Here is a 17,163-nt window from a genome sequence, read left to right as displayed (position 1 = left end):
ATCCTCATTGAAATCAAAAGATCTTATCTGAGATCACTTTCACATATGAATCAGTGTGTTTAATTTGGAAACAGAAGTGGGCTCCATTACAACTCATGTATTATCTTTCTTTTGTGCCTAAATAGATAAAGAAGAGACATTATGAAGCACTGGAGAGACTATAATGTGTTAGGTAATGGCATCTCTTTTGGTAGTTCAGATGTTTTTGTAGACTTGCTGTCAAATACATTGCTTAGATGATTATCCTAATTATGTACCAAAGTTTACTAATGAGTAAAAATAAATCCTAAAGAGTCTGAGTTGGTGCTTTGACGGAGACGAGCCCCTTGTTGATTAAACAATATTGGAAGCAGGACTTGCATTAAGTTCAATATTTTGGTCAGGAAGCTTTCGTTTTAAGGCAGTATTTCTTTGAAATTGATAGGCCATGAACAAATAAACATGCAGACCAGATCAGATAGTCCCAACTTTGTTGTTGTTAGTTGCGAAGTTGTGTTTGACCCATCACAACCCCATGGTCAAGGTTCCTTCAGGTCTTCCTGTCTTCTACCATCCTCTGGAGTCCATTTAAGCTCACACTGACTGCTTCAGTGACTCCATCCAGCCACTTCATTCTCTGTCGTCTTCCTTCTTCTCTTCTCTTACCCTCAATCTTTCCCAGCATTAGGCTCTTCTCCAGTGACTTCTCTAGTTCCAACTGGTTTATTGCTAATTATTTTATATCCATCTTCTCCCTAAACCATTTACTAAGCTACCATAGAAATGGGAAGAATTGAAAATGAAAGTTGGAGAACAAATCTAGAGTCAAAACAACCTCATTGATTTCAGGTTATTTTATACCGGGATCAAAAGGAACGGAAGATAGAAAACCTGACTTCCAGACAATGCCCTTAATCTGAAAACATTTAGGCATTTTTTAAATCAGTAGAAGCCATAGAAACTGAAACTATTTCTAATAAGTTTTTGGTTCCCTTATCATTTTGTAGAGCAACTAACAAAATGTGAGCCGCTCCGAGTCTCCGGAGAGGGGCGGCATACAAATCTAATAAATTAAATTAATTAACTAAACTGATAAGTGATCAGAAAGGAAATTCCTCTGAGGAACAGATGAAGGCATCAAATATGCTTAGCATGAAGAAGGAGAGAGAGTTGAAAGAACACAATAGATTTCTTCCAAGTATCTGAAGACTTTTAGTGTAAGAAAATGGGGCAGAATTCTTCAAGGTTGTTTCAAAAGGCAGGACACAAAATAATCAGAAGTTGATTGCCATCTGTTAAGAAAGATTTGACTACTCATAGGGATGGATTACCGTAGATGGTTTCCAAGATATCTTTCAGTTCTTCCATGATGCTATGATGTGCTGATTTTTACTGATCATATGGACCAAATTCCAAAACAGCCCATTCCAACCTTCTTACTATTAGGCTAACAGATGAAAGAGTTCTACACAATATGAATACTCCACATAGGGAAAACCATCATAGACTGTTGATAGGGATTTACTGTGAAAATAATCGGTTCCAGTCAAATTAAACAGTATAGATTGCAGTCTAAATATATAGAAGAGGTATCTAGAAGAGGTAACTTCCATTCTGGAGATGGAACTGGGATCCCCTTCCTATTCTGAAAGATTTATTTATTGAAAGCTTTTGGATCGCTTAAAAAATAGCCCGGAAATCAGTATGGCCTCAGAATAAAAATAGAGTTCTCCAGAAGATTGCATTTCAGGACCCGACTGTTTCATCATATATATTACATATTGCAATTTATTTTTCTTCAAGGTGTTGCCTAGGTTTTTTCCGCTATTGAAGTTTATTTTATGTTGGAGGAAAAATACATTTGCTTCTGAAAGAATCAAAGAAATGGAAATTGGAAAGAGGTCTTTAAGTTACTTGCTGTTTCCTTTTAATGGTTTTCTGATCAGATGTTATAGATTATATGGGCTCATCCAGATAGAAATAATGCTGTTTTAGTGTCAAGACTAGAAGTGTACTGTCATGAACTATACTGGAGAAAGACATATATACTGCTCAAAAAAATAAAGGGAACAGTCAAATAGCATCCTAGATCTGAATGAATGAAATATTCTCATTGAATAGTTTGTTCTGTACAAAGTTGAATGTGCACAACAGCATGTGAAATTGATTGTCAATCAGTGTTGCTTCCTAAGTGGACAATTTGATTTCACAGATGTTTGATTTACTTGGAGTTATATTATGTTTTTTAAGTGTTCCTTTTATTTTTTGAGCAGTGTATTTTAGACTAGAATAACAGAATTGGTCTTGGAGGTCTTCAAGTCCAACCCACTGTTCAGGCAGTGGTAAGAGGATGGTTTGCTACTGGTTCGCCTTGGATTGGGCGAACCAGTAGTGGTGGAGGCAGTGGTAGGCCCCGCCCACCCACTTGGACATCATCAAAAATTCTCTGTGCATGTGCAGAAGGTTCTACACATACACACAAAGCAACCACATGTGCCCACCAACTCTCATTCCCAAACTGGTGGCAAAGGTAAGTGAAACCCACTACTGCAGGAAACCCTATACTGTTTCAGATAAATGGTTGCGCAATCTCTTCTTAAAAACTTCTTATAATGCATAACTTTTGGAGGAAAGTTGTTTTCTTTTTGAACAGCATCATGTAACCAAAACAAACAGAGCAATAGCTGAAGCTAATGGTATTGAAGTTCCATTTGCTGTTGGATTGGCAGAAAATGTGAAGTTGCTTATTCTAAATTTTTGGATTCATGGGAAATAATGTTTCTGAAATTAGTAGTAGCTAATTCAAAGATCAAGTGTGTCTCAATTCAGCCTGTCTAGCACATTCAGCAAATCCCTTGCTTTCAAGAATGGCTCATATGGAGATATCATTTGAAAAAAGGGGGCAAAATACGGTAGTTTGAAAGTATCTTGTGCAAAATAATACTATTCTTTGCCTTGTTAAAAATATTGTAATTTATTAAATGACTACAAGAATCAAAATATTTGTTTCTTTCTTTGGAAATTTTGTAGTTGTTCCCAATTGGTAAATTCTGGTTTAAAATAGGGCAATAATAATAATACAATACAGAAAAATAGCACCATTAGGATAAAAAAGGAACCTTCTAAGATGCATGTCACAAATTATTTAATTTCTATTGAAAGATCAGGACTTACTGTTTTACAAAATACTAGAAAGCAAAGGGCAACTTCTGGGTATAAAGCGATCCACAAAATGCAGGCCACAACAGTAAAGGCCCTACTCACTCATGGGTGGGTTGTTGTTTTTTTTTGCCAGATAGGCAAAAATTCATTCTTTACAAAATGTAGTAAATAAGAGGCTGCATTAAGACCTTTGTAGGCACTAGTAGTAATAAAGCAAACAGTTTGGTTTATAAAGGTATTCCCCATATTCTTCACTGAGTCCCAACACATTTATACACAATAAACATTAATAATATCTTAAATGTATTTAATTTTAGGAGGTACTTTTTTCATTTTACTGTTATTTTTTATATTTTTATAACAAAACATTTTCATAGGACCTTCAAATATTTGTAATTGTAAGCATATTGTACTTGTTTGAAAATATGGCATGGGGCCTAACATAAGTACATTGTGTTTCATATGCTGTGTTCTAAGTACTGAATAGGAGGCAAAGATCCTGGAAATTAATCTAACAAACTAAACTCTTCAGTGGATTTCTTGAAGGATAATTGCCTATAGACAATTTTAATATTCATGAATATTTCCAATACATACTCTGATAGGCAAGAAGTGACATAATTCCCAGGAAGCCAACCAGCCAGCCAGCCAGCCAGCCAGCCAGCCAACCAACCAACCAACCAACCAACCAACCAACCAACCAACCAACCAACCAACCAACCAACCAACCAACGCATCTGCCATTCCCAGAGACCTAGTTGACTACTGTTGGAGAAGAGTTCATATGGATATTGGTCTGATCCAACAGAGGTTTTCTTACATACTTAAAATAGCTGGAATTTTCCTTCTGTAACAAATATAATAAGATCTTGAACAAAACAGCAGAATAACAGCATTGGAAGGTTGGTGGCTTGAAGGTTTTCTAGTCCAACCCCCAGTTCAAGTAGGAAACCCTATACCCATTATGACTAACCTATGGGACATGTGCCACAAATGGCAGGTGGACCCATATCGGTGGGCATGCAAGCTTTTGGGCCCACTGGAAATCAGGAAACAGTCTATTTTCAGCGGAGAGGATGGGGAAAGCTATTCCCCCCCCCCAGGCTCCTAAAAAGGTTCTGAAGTCTAGGGAGAGTAAAAAATGGGCATGCCATTGTGCGCTGGGAGCAGCAGTCCCCCCACTGCCGCTCCCAGCGCACAATGGGGGGACTGCATGTGGGGGTTCCATGGAATTATGGGTGAGGGCATGCATGCCCCCCATGCCCCCCTTTTTTGGCATGCAAACAAAAAAAGTTCAATGACAAAAGTTTTCACCCTGCTCTATACCATTTCAGACAAATGATTGTTCAATTATTCAAGTGAATAATTGTTCCAACTATCAGAAAATTTCTCCTTTGTTCTGAGTTAGTTCTCCCCTTGATCAGTTTCCATCCATTGCTTCTTGTCCTGCCTGCAGGTGCTTTCAAGAATAGGTTGACTGCCTCTTCTATGTAGCAGCTTTCTTCTGGGAACAATGATTTTCATTAGGCAGTTGTAAGGAAGAAAAGGCTTGCATTCTCCTTTCCTGTCCAGTAACTATCTGACCTATTTAACCACTTCTGTTAGCATTTAAAGAATAATTCAACTGAATTGGAAATCTTAGCTTGACCCATATTTCTTCATAAAGTGCCATCTTCCATCTCCTGTTGTAATAACAATTTTGTTTCTCCTCGTTTTGGGTCTCCCTTGTTATCTTTGTGATTTTACTCCCCCCCCCCTCTATTACAAAACAAATGTTTGTCAGTGTGGTTATGGCCTCAAATTGTTGCACCAACTTCCTGAACTGTTCCCTAGATTCTGCTCAGTTCTAATGCTCCTGCAATTCTGATGTGAGGGGTCCGTGTACCTTTCTCGCATAAATGAGATAATAGTTATTATCTATGACAGGCATTGCTGTTCGTATGTTGTTTTAAAGTTTAACATTTTCAACCTTTCGGTTTTTTTAAAAAGGATTTCTTATTGTTCCTCTTGCTGACAGTAGAAACATCTTGGACTTGTGAGATATTTTTTTCTTGAGAAAGGTCCTAGATTAGTGATGGCGACCCTATGGGATGTGTGCCACAGGTAGCACGCAGAGCCATATATGCTGGCACGTGAGCTGTTGCCCTGGAGTTCAGCTCCAGCTGATTTTTGGCTTATGCTGAGGCTCTGGGAGGGTGTTTTTGGCCTCCAGAGGTCTTCCAGAGGGACAGGAGAAGCCGTTTTCACCCTCCCCAGGCTATAAGAAAGCCTCTGGCACCTGCACAGAGTGAAAAACAAGCCTTCTGGGCCACTGGAAGCTTGGAAACGGGAGTGGGAGGCATTATATGTGGGGGCGGGACAGTTGGGGGGGATCATGGGTGCATGCATGAGGATAGGGAGCATGGGCATTGACTTATGGGTGTGGGCACACACACGTGTGCAATAGTGCATGGGTGAGCACTTTCAGCACCCGAGGAAAAAGAGGTTCACCATCACTGTACTAGATTATGATTCCAATCTTTAATAGGATATATGTGTTGGAATGATAATATCTCTGTGCTAGAACATGGCAGTATTGATGATGGTTTCTCTTAAATGGATGAAGCAAGGAAAGTAGATCTACATTTTGGTTTCTGGGCACATCTGAAAATATATTATAGACACTTTCAGGGCCGCCATCAGAAATTTTGGGGCCCTATACAGCCTACTGAGTCTTCGGAGAGGGGCGGCATACAAATCTAAATAAACTAAACTAAACTAAGTGTCTGCCCCACCGCCATTTTAAAACTACTTTATTTTGAGACATACCAATTATGTATTAACCAACCCCCCCCCCCCCATTTTTCAATTTGGCCGGGCCCCTGATGCCAGTAGCAGTAATACTGGCCTATCGGTGGCCCTGGGCACTTTCACAAAACTGTTGCAGCACTTTCACAAAACTGTTGCAATGGAGAAACTGTGTATTCACAACACACCCATTTAATCACTAGCAAACTGGTTAGGCTTCTCCTCACAATGTCTTCTACCTCCTGAAGTTATTTTTCACCTTCCAAGTTACCTTTCTTTTATTCAGAGAAGTGAGCATTATTTCAAACAAAATAATCAGTGGCAGATCCCTGTCACTTTTAGTTAGTCTGCATATTTGGAAGTTGCCAAGGCTGAAAAATCCTGTTTTAAAGAGAGTCACGTAGAGCCTGGAAACACAGTGATGGTAAAAACAGATGTTTTGTTTTGCCATGACTATTTGCCAATTTTTTTAAAAAAATCAAAAAATTAAAATCCCATGAACAGAGATCCTGAGAGTCGTAAGAAATGTTTTGGGGTATCACTCTACCTATCTCTGGACTATGAGGCAAAACTCAGTCTTGTATCAATCTTTTATTAAACCCTGTCCCTAAATAATTTGTTCTAGTACCTATAGCTTGGATCCATTAAATCCTACTTCTCTTGCTTGGTGCCCCTAGATAAATTGGAATTAAGAATTTTCAAAATTCCTAGCCAAATAAAAAAGTCAGTAAACTACAGCATATCTACATGAGACTAAGTTAGGAAAGGCTGCTCTGGAAAAATTATTAGAATAGAATACTTCATACTTTATTGGCCAAATGTGACTGGACACACAAGGAATTTGTCTCCGTGGCACAAACTTTTAGTGTACATACAAGCAACAAAATAATATAATCATAAGTTACCAAGAGGGGTAATAGTAGAAAGATGAGAAGGATGATAGTAAATAGCCATACTAAAGGGGTAAATATCCTTAGACATAAGACAGTTCTGTGAGAATTAGGTGTTCAGCAGAGTGATGGCACGAGAGAAAAACTGTCTTTGTGTCTAGTTACTTTGTCATGAAATATCCTACAGCAACATCCTGAGGGGAGGAGTTGAAGCAGGTTATGTCCAGGATGTGAGTGATCTGTAGATATTTTCTCAGCCCACTTTCTGACCTGTGAAGTATATAGGTCCTTAATGAAAGGTAAACTGATTGCAGTTGTTTTTTTTCTACAGTCTTAACTATCCTTTAAAGTCTTACCTGTCTTTTTTGATTGCTGTACCAAACCTGACAGTTATAGAATAGAATTCTTTATAGAATTCTTTATTGGCCAAGTGTGATTGCACACATAAGGAATTTGTCTTTGGTTCATATGCTCTCAGTGTACATAAAAGAAGAACAAAGGACAGACTCAATAATTCATCTGCGGAACTGTATCAACAGCTCCTGGGCAGTCCGAACTTTCTAAATTGATGCCGAAAGAACATTCTTTATTGTGCCTTTTTAATGCGGGTTCTAAAGTTAGGTGTCCATTTCAAGCCATAGGAGATTGTAAAACCCAGAAACTACATCATTACTTCAGATTGTTCCTATGATTATGATATCTGTTTAATTCTTTATGTGGATTAAATTGAATTAAACCTTTTTAATCATGTACCTGGTGAAAAGCTACAAACACTGGTGATAAAAAATTGCCATCTTTAAACCAATGTTCAAGAATTACTTAATAGATGAAAATTGGCATCATAAATATATTTAAATGTTGATTTATATGTAGAAAATTCTCATTTATTTATTGATTGATTGATTTTGTCCAATACACAATGAGGGTTTTAGTGGGTATACACATAGTAAAATACATAATGAAGGTTATAGAGGATATACTCATAGTAAAATACATCTAAGAAAGAATAGAAGATATAGGAATAAAACATATCAATGAAAGAATAGAAGAAGAGATATAGGAATAGAAAAAAGGTATAGGAGATATAGGAGAGCAATAGGACAGGGGACGGAAGAAACTCTAGTGCAGTTGTACTCGCCCCTTACTGACCTCTTAGGAATCAGGATAGGTCAACCGTAGATAATCTAAGGGTAAAGTGTTGGGGGTTGGGGGATGACACTATGGAGTCCGCTAATGAGTTTCACGCTTTGTATGTCGAAGAGTTTATTATAAGATGCTGATCAACCAATTTTCAAAGTGACTGCTAAGATGTCAAGAAAATTAACCCCAAGAGATGATACATACATACATACATACATACATACATACATACATACGTAAGTACGTACGTACGTACATATGTATGTACGTACATACATACATACTGTTGTGGTTAGCTCTGGCCTAGCTCCTGCCCCAAGGAATGTGGAGGTGGAGGTGGGGGAAACATCCACATTCACAGGTCTGTTTTGCTCCCGATAGAATCTGCTGACGAAGTCTCCTCTGACCAAGAAAGCATGAGTGACAGGGAAGAGGGGAGTTTGGCAGACAGCCCAGGAGGAGATCAATATTCCTTATCATCCCTAGATTCTGAACAAGAACTTATGACAGACCCACGCATGCAGAGAGTGATGCATAGAAGAAAACAACTGAAGGATTATTACAGGAGATAAGTGAGGCCACCTGTGCTTGGGTGAGGCTGCTGTAATTAGTGCTACAGATAAAAAGAGCAGCATGCTGATTTAGCTTTGTGAAAGTTTATCTGATTCATAGTTTCATCAAGATCGTGGTTTTGCTGTTTCCCTGTTCAAGATTGTGTGTGGACTTTCTGGATTTTGGAATTTGCGCTCAATTTCCCAGTTACTGGGTGAGAAATTGGATTGCATTTAACCTGTGCCTTGTGTGTACCAGAATATCCCTTTGACATTTAAAAAGGGAGCTTTTTCTGTTTTTCTGATGATAAAGACTTTTGGTTTTCCTTCTATCGTGTGATGTGTGTCTTTCTGGACTAATTACCCTGTAATTACAGGCAGTTGGGACACGCCGGCAGAACACATACATACAGTCCTAAAATGTGAATTCTAGGTATAGTTATGGAAGAAGTAATGACAGACATCACAATATCTGCTACAACATGCACGTCATTGGGAGATGCATGCCAAATGGACGGCAGCTAACCACGAAAATCTGGCCTTCCTTCATAGCTGCATTTGGAATGGCTTACCAATGAAATCGCTGTTGAAGAGGCCCATGACATGCAGCTGTTCATCAGTTCCAATTTAGAATGCTATACCCACAAAAGCAAGCATTTCTTCAATGGTGATTTTACACTCTGACGATGTTATCAGGGGCTAATGAAAGCTTAGAAAATAAAATTTTTAAAGTTCCAGAGATGTCTGTCATTTCTTCGTATGTATGTATGTGTGTATGCATGTACATACGTATACCATGTTTCCCTCAAAATAAGACATTCCCTGATAATAAGCCCAATCAGGATTTTGAGTGCATGGCAAGAAGGCCGTGCTTATTTCAGGGTTCAAAAAAAAAATACGATAGGGTCTTATATTCAGGGAAACACAGTACATACAGTACATACCTGTATATATAGATATATAAAATGTAGTTCACATTATTTCAGAAATAAGTCCCATTTTTATTATAATATAAATGTTCTCTGGTAGATGATTCAGAAATACCAACCAGGCTCCCGTGATGTGCAGCTGAGGCTGGTTTAACGGACAGGCCTAACCTCATTTCCTTGGAAAGAATTACAAAATAACTGTATGATTTCAAGAAAGGGTTGGAAGATCATGTTAAATGTCCTTTCATAAGCTTACAGACTCTATCTCACCAAATTCTGAAGTGACGAGGTTCGTTTATATTATTTGTAGTCTACCATTAATTTTAAATATTTTTTTTCAGTTTATATCACTGTGCTTTTAATTTTATCAGCGTATCAAAAAGGTTTTGTGTTTTTTTATTCAGTTCACATTTACAAGACAGATTTCCAACCTTCTGATTTAGCACTGACACACCAAAAACATTTCATTTCCTTTTATAGACACATCATAGAAGTTGTCCAAAACCACCATCATTCAATCAATCAAGTTAAAATCATGGCACTCATGAAAAAGATGAAAATCATATAGATTTCATGTGACTATTAGCATATCTATGGGAAAATCAACTGTACTTAATTAAAAATAGTTTCAATTAAAGATAATAAGGCAGCAGGAGTAAAATCTAGAAAACTTCACCAGAGATTCAATTTATTAATGTGTAGACTGTTTTAGCCAGAGCAATATTAAAATATTTTTATGACTGAAGAAAAAAAAAATAAAGCCCTAAATATCACACCCAAATATGTTAAAATATAACTTATATTAAATATCACACCCAAATATTGTGCTAAATAATTGAGCTTTGATATGGTGAGTCCAGAGATAGCCTGAAGGAATGAAGAGATTTATGAAGACATAGGTGGTCAGAGATATATGTGTAAAATATGCCTGAACATGTTAGATCTCATGCTACTTCCAGGAGACCGTTGTCTGGTTCACCAAACGTTCCCTACTTCTATGTTGCATAAAAATGGCTTTGGTGTAATTGCGCAAACCCAACCATTTGTGGCTTATTAAATACAGCTGGGTAAGCAAACCACAGCCTGTTCCTGTATCCCAATTTCAGGAGGAATTATACTGGTTAAATTTCTTTGTGTTTTACAGTTATTAAAGAGAAGATAATGCTTTAGTGGGTAGAAATTACTCCCTTAATGTTTTAAGGAAATGCTCTAATAGGATGAGCAATTTTCTGGTCCCCTCTCTCAGATTTTGGATTCTGTTTTTTATAGCTTAAAAAAAAACTTATGTTAAGTCTGCTTTAGGGATCACCCAAGTATTTCCCACCTTAAAGTCACATGAAACATGGTTCTAATTTTGGGTAATTATGATCAGAATTCGCAGGTGAAAGATCTTGAGGACAAAAAGTTGTCTTAGGGCTTCAGGGCAGCCATTCTATATAAAGTATTAGGATAATAAAGTTGTCTGTGAAAATGATGATGATGATGATGATAATTTGACAAACCTACTTTTTTTTGGTACCTATATAAAGGTAACCGGCATCGGTTATTTCATATAATCAAGCTGTGCTCTTAAAATTATGCTTATCATTAGACACAATTTCTGTTATGAAATACCAGATTATGAAACATGGCAACACTAATGTAGCACAGGGTCTATGATCACAGGGCATTGTTCTTTATCCTAATATATCTCAATCATGACTATTTTTCAAAGTGACAATAAGCAGGATCTAATGGGAACTTGGAGGCATGGCTTGTCTACAGCCACCAAAGCCCTTTGAAATAGCTTCATACCTAAGATTTTGGCTTTTAATCTTCCAGAAGACTATGAACATCTAGTTCTTTCTTGAACTATTAAGGCTAGGAAAGGGTTGAGTCAACAGAATGGGTAGTTTTGGCATCTTGATGGGAAGGATACAATGTATTTTTGTGTTGTTTTTATCAGTTGCTATGAGCTGCTCAGGAATATGGTGTATTATTATATTATTATTATTATTTATTAGATTTGTATGCCGCCCCTCTCCGCAGACTCGGGTACCATATAGGTACCATGTGTTCTATAAATAAATAACTGCATACATACATACATACATACATACATACATACATTGGTGTGAGGAAGAACTTGTTTTTATAAAGAAGGCCATATAATCTATCAAAAATATCACACAATGTATGATACAGCAATTTTTCAATGTACCTTAGTTTAGACAGTTGGGATATTTCATAAAATAATGAAATCTGATAAAATTAGCCTATGTGAATCTCCTAACCTAGGCTAAATACATTTATATTCAATTTGCAAAATTAGTAAACTCATTCCAATTAATCTTAAACAGGCATGTCTGTTTAACATGATTCTAAAACTAAAAGTCCAGCAGAGTTATATGTCTCATAATATTTCAAAGCAACTAACTTTCAAACTCTTGATTTTAAAACTAATTGGGTCGCAAATGTCAATAAAACAATAAGAACATGTTATTGCTATTCAGATGCAATGGGCAACCTAAGATGTGGTGTTATGAGAGTGAAATACAGCTGTCTATTAGCATTGCACCATTCGTAATTCTATAATCCCTAGAGTAGTTTAAGGATATATTTTTTTTGGTAAACTGAGAAGCCACAATTCTTCCCTTTCAGTAATAACTTTCTACTTCAGAAAGAATATGCCAAAACAGAGGGGCTTCCTCCCTTTCTTCTTTATGCTTTTTTTAAAATGTAAAGGATGGAAACATGATTTTCTGGTCAACTTACTTAGTAAGAAGCAGCCATCCCTGAACGCTATTATATTTGCATATTTGTAATAAGTGTACGTCTTCTCAGTAACGATGTTCTAAGTTTTCATTGCAGTAAAGACTTGTTATCCATAGAATATTACATTTCCAGCATCAAGCTATGAACAATTTTTAGCATTACATGTTAGAATTACATGGATTGTCATTTCTACTTGTGTACCAGATTGTCATACAAGGGTCATTCTTTGTCAAGTGGACCAGGTGTTCACTTCACTGGTTTTTGCAGCCTTATTTGAAAAGAAACCATCACAAGAAGACAATATATATAAAAGGAAAAATGTGCTCCTTCTAATGAAAGAAAAAAGAAGATGATCAAAGGTGAAAAAACATAGATCTCTGTTTCATCACCTTCGATCATCTTCATTAGAAAGAGCAAGTTTTTTTCTATTGCTCTGTTTTCTCACCTTCAATCATCTTCATTTCTAGTTCATTTGAAAGAGCACATTTTTTTCTATCATATATGTTGTTTTTCTAATGGTTTCTTTTCAAATAAGGCTTCAATGTTACCTGATCCACTTGACAAAGAATAGCCCATAAATATAAAGTTCTAACCTATTATTATTATTATTATTATTATTATTATTAAGTAAGCAAGTAAGCAAGTAAACAAGCAAGTAAACAAACAAACAAACAAACAAACTTGTAGAAGAAGAAAACCATGCATTGGCTGATTATGTAAAAGGCATCCAGGAACAAACATTGTTGAAAGTTAAACACTGAAACTTACTAAATGTACAGGAAACAAAAAGAGAATATTGAAATAACATAATAAAAACACAAACAGAATGCAAGGGAAAACATTACATGGTCAACTTCTACAACAGGTTGAGTGGAAAGTGAATAAAAATAAAACCTGGCAATAGCTTACAACTGGAACATTATGAAAAGAAACTGAAGGTGTAAGGCTAAGCAAGAACAAGCTATTCAAATTAGTGCAACCAAGGCCAGAATTGGAAAAATAATCAACAAAAGTGCAGATTGTACAAAGGAGCAGAAATTGCTGGGAATGTATAGTTGAAAAATAGTAAAAAAAAAACAACAATGAGCATTTTAAAATAATGTGAAATTTCTGAATGCAGACTGATGAAGCCTTGGCTTAATACACGCCGCTCAATAACTGTGGTTGAAAAGAAGAAAGTAGGGATAAATGAGGTGGCCATGCCAGTCTAGCAGAACAGAAAATAAAGTACAGAAGAACATAGGATATCAAGATCTGAAAATAAAAATTGAAAGATTATGGCATGGTGGTCCCAGTGGCTATCAGCGTGGTAGGTGCAATACTAAAAAAACCTTGAAAAACACTTAGAAAATCTGTGCTTTGACAAAATTTCCATCTGACAATTGCAAAAGACCACACTGCTTGGATGTGCACATATACTATACCAATACACCCGAGGCTACTGGGAAGAACTCAATTTGTATGAAGGCCAACACCAACTAAAGAACTGGCAATGTGACTTCATATTGTTGTGGACAGATAATAATAATATGCCTGTCACAGGTCATAATCAAACAATAGGTGCATAAAAATACTCAATCCAGCTAAACATCTGGCTGACTATGCAATCAACCAGAATACTGTAAATATATCTGTTTCTTTTGTTGTGCTTTTTCTGAGAAATAGTAATAATCGTCAATTGCAAAAGGCAGTCTTATTTGGAACAGCTTACATTCTGTAAGTATTGCCTTTAAAATAATTAAATAATAGTTATTATCCCAGATCCTTAGGAAAAGCTTAGTAGGTGGATAGAATGCCAAATCCAGTCTAAATATTTGATTGATTATATTAATAATAATATAATTTCTGTTTTTTAAAAACCTTTCCTGGCTACATTTCTATAATGGGAGATGAAGTAATGAGGATCTTGTAAACATTATAAGAAATCTGAAGATTTCCAGTTAAAAGTTTTAAAAAATATATACATTTTAAAAGATAATTTTGTACTTAAATTCCATCTTGGCCACTGCTTCTTCTTCAAAGCCCAAGCTAAGCATATTAACCAGAAAGTAAGTCGCAATTAATTCAATGCAATTTATCTTCCAATTAATATTTATCGAGTCATAATATTTAATTTAAAAAGTTTACATTTCTTCAAAATTGTGAAATAATCATTTCTCTCCAAATCTGGAATTAATCATTTAACTCCAGATGCCATAGGTTTAGAGATCTGACTAGACCAGATATCGTTTATTGACTGCATGTATTGTTTAAATCATGCAAATCTAATACACATTGTTCCATTTGGATTTGATTTGATTTGAACAGATCAATTTTCCAAATAAAAATAAAAATTTGGATTAGATCAAAATTGGATTAGATCTGAATTGCATAAACCTAAAGACATAGAAATGAATGCAATCCCAGTGCTATGTAAACATGTATTAAACTGCAAGTAGATAGAGATTGGGAATGAAATAAGATTGTTCATTAGACAAATTCTTCAGGCAGGTAAATTCCCATATTGCCATTTTATTCTTTTGGGCTACCCTCTCAGTATATGCAACAACCTTATATATTGGAATGGTGGTAAATGTGAGCATGGTAACATCATTACACATTTTGGTACAAGAAGGACTTAAATTTAATATGAGGGGTTTGGATAGAAATAAATTACAATATTGGACTAATTGGTTTAGTGTATAATCTTCCTGTTTGCTAAAACATCAGAGAATGTGTCAAAGATTTGTGCTGTCATCTGCTTTGAAAGGTGATATTTAAAAAGCCCTTAAATATTTCATATTTGTATAGATAATGATTTTTTTTGTTAAATTTCATGTTACCATGCCATATTTACAATACCCACACACATACACTACTTAAGTTGAAAGAAAAGCCTCACGAACGTACATACAGTATATATAGTTTCAGTACTATAATTACATAAAAAAATGTTCAAAAAGACAAAACCATTCAGACAAAAATATAGACAACAGGAAGAATCATGCACAATGTTTTCTGGGGTCTTAATATCCATGCAATATACTCATAGCTCAACATGTGATAATTATATATTAGGTATAGCCAGGATGAATTTGCATAGCAAAATCAGTTACCATGTAAACTTGCCAACTTACTAAAAATAAGTCCCAAGTAAGGGGACTTACTCTGAAGTAAATGTCTTAAGACTTTAAACACAGGAAAAGATAATTTACACTGACTTTTTAGAACAATAGCTTCTATTGTTTTACTCACATTCTAAGTAATATCACTTCCAATTATAACTAAAATGCAAATTGAATGCATAGTGTATGCTCATTCACTCTGCTGCTCTTGGTCAACCATTCTATTATATATCAAACTATAAATAAAAGTTCATAGAATAATCTGAAAAAAGATACACCATTACTTACAAGGAAAGATGATCCATGATTGAACTAGCTCTTAAGAAATTGTCTTTAAAAATAGGACAAATAGATTACAATCAGACATAATTCGGTCTGATTGTTTCTTGGCTATATCAAGCATTTGTGGAATCTACCTCTTGCTTTTGACCAAATATACATGTTTCTCAACTAAATTTATATGTAGAACTGTCTTTGAAAACTATAAAGTTGTATTAATTGATTTATTAAATGGGATGGGATATCTTCAGAAAAGGAAGACCTTATTCATACAGTATTCTAGCATTTCATTTATTTAACAATTCCCCACACCTTCCCAAATTATCCTGAATATTCCAATCAGTTAACCAGAGCAGGGAAATTATTTCTTTTTTATCCACAGTTGCTGAGACAACTGAGTTGGAAGATAAGTGAGACTAATGAATTGGAAGATAGACTGGCCATATGTATATCCTACCCTTCATGTTGCAGCCAGGTATTATAAACCCATAAATGTGCCTATCAACCACAAAGCCAGATTTCCTAATAAACTCAACCAACTTACTCAAGTCTTAAAATAATAATAGTGCCTTATCAGTGAAAACAGACAGAGATAAAGAGTATGAGAGAGGAAACACTAACTTCCCATTCAATAGCCATCACCACAAAGCCTTTAAGAATTATGAGTACCAGAAATTCAGCAATCTTCAACAGCAAATCAATCCCGTTGGCAAAGGCAAAACCATAATTAATTCACATACTCACAGGGGAAATGAGGGGAAAGCCTTCCATTTTGCAAGCCTGTAACATTCAGCCAACTTCTTTGTGAACTAATGTTCTAATCTGAGTTATCCAGCTTTTTGAAAAGACATCAAACAAAAAGAAAACTAAAATAAAATGAGAAGCAAAATTCCTGGGATTCCTTGTAGACCTTTTTGCAGTGATTAAGGTTTTATTATTATTATTAATATTCTGGGCTTAATCACTTTTTATACTTTCTCTCAAGAATTCTAAGGTGATGTCTTTCTTTAGATGTATGGTTAAGTTCCTGATTTCCCCAAGCTTCTGTAGAGCGTAGATAGTCTTCAAACTGTTGCAGCCCAGTGTGACATCAGAACGGGCCAAGTTTGCATAAATCTCATTTGAAGGAGCTGTGGCCTTATAACAGGAAGTGTGTCGCCAAGCTGATCAACCATTGGCAGGTGCCTGCTACAAAATGAGCAGCAGATTTTGTAACTTCGAATATGGCAGGAATAAAACCAATATATAAAATTCCAAGGTCTAAAGGAACTGGGATCTTTAAAATTTAATTCCTTTTCTATTCTAAAATATGCCCAATTACATCAATAACAATTTATCAAGGAAACATTAATGAAGGTTAGCTCCATCTTAGCTATTTCATTTAGCCAACATGCAGTCTAATTTATTTACTTATTTATTTATTTATTCATTCATTCATTCATTCATTCATTCATTCATTCATTTATTTATTTATTTATTTATTTGATTTTTATGCCGCCCTTCTCCTTAGACTCAGGGCGGCTTACAACATGTTAGCAATAGCACTTTTTTTAACAGAGCCAGCATTATTGCCCCCACAATCCGGGTC

At 35.7% G+C, this 17,163-nt stretch overlaps 1 protein-coding gene across 2 annotated transcripts in view; it reads right to left on the bottom strand.

Moving 5' to 3' along the window:
* The window catches only part of SPI1 (Spi-1 proto-oncogene), a 39,576-nt gene extending 22,915 nt beyond the window's left edge, over positions 1-16,661 (bottom strand). Inside the window, exon 1 of one of the 2 annotated variants that reach the window (XM_070734743.1) lies at positions 16,320-16,661. In XM_070734743.1, coding sequence (XP_070590844.1) covers positions 16,320-16,364 — 45 coding nt within the window. In that variant the 5' untranslated portion in view covers positions 16,365-16,661. The remainder of the gene's footprint in view (positions 1-16,319) is intronic. The other variant, XM_070734752.1, reaches the window with a different exon arrangement.
* Positions 16,662-17,163: the final 502 nt, after the last annotated feature.

The sequence above is a fragment of the Erythrolamprus reginae genome, chromosome 1 (genome assembly GCF_031021105.1).
Source record: "Erythrolamprus reginae isolate rEryReg1 chromosome 1, rEryReg1.hap1, whole genome shotgun sequence".
Lineage (NCBI taxonomy): Eukaryota > Metazoa > Chordata > Lepidosauria > Squamata > Dipsadidae > Erythrolamprus > Erythrolamprus reginae.
The sequence above is the reverse complement of the archived record's forward strand: the minus strand, read 5'-3'. Positions and strand labels throughout refer to the sequence as shown.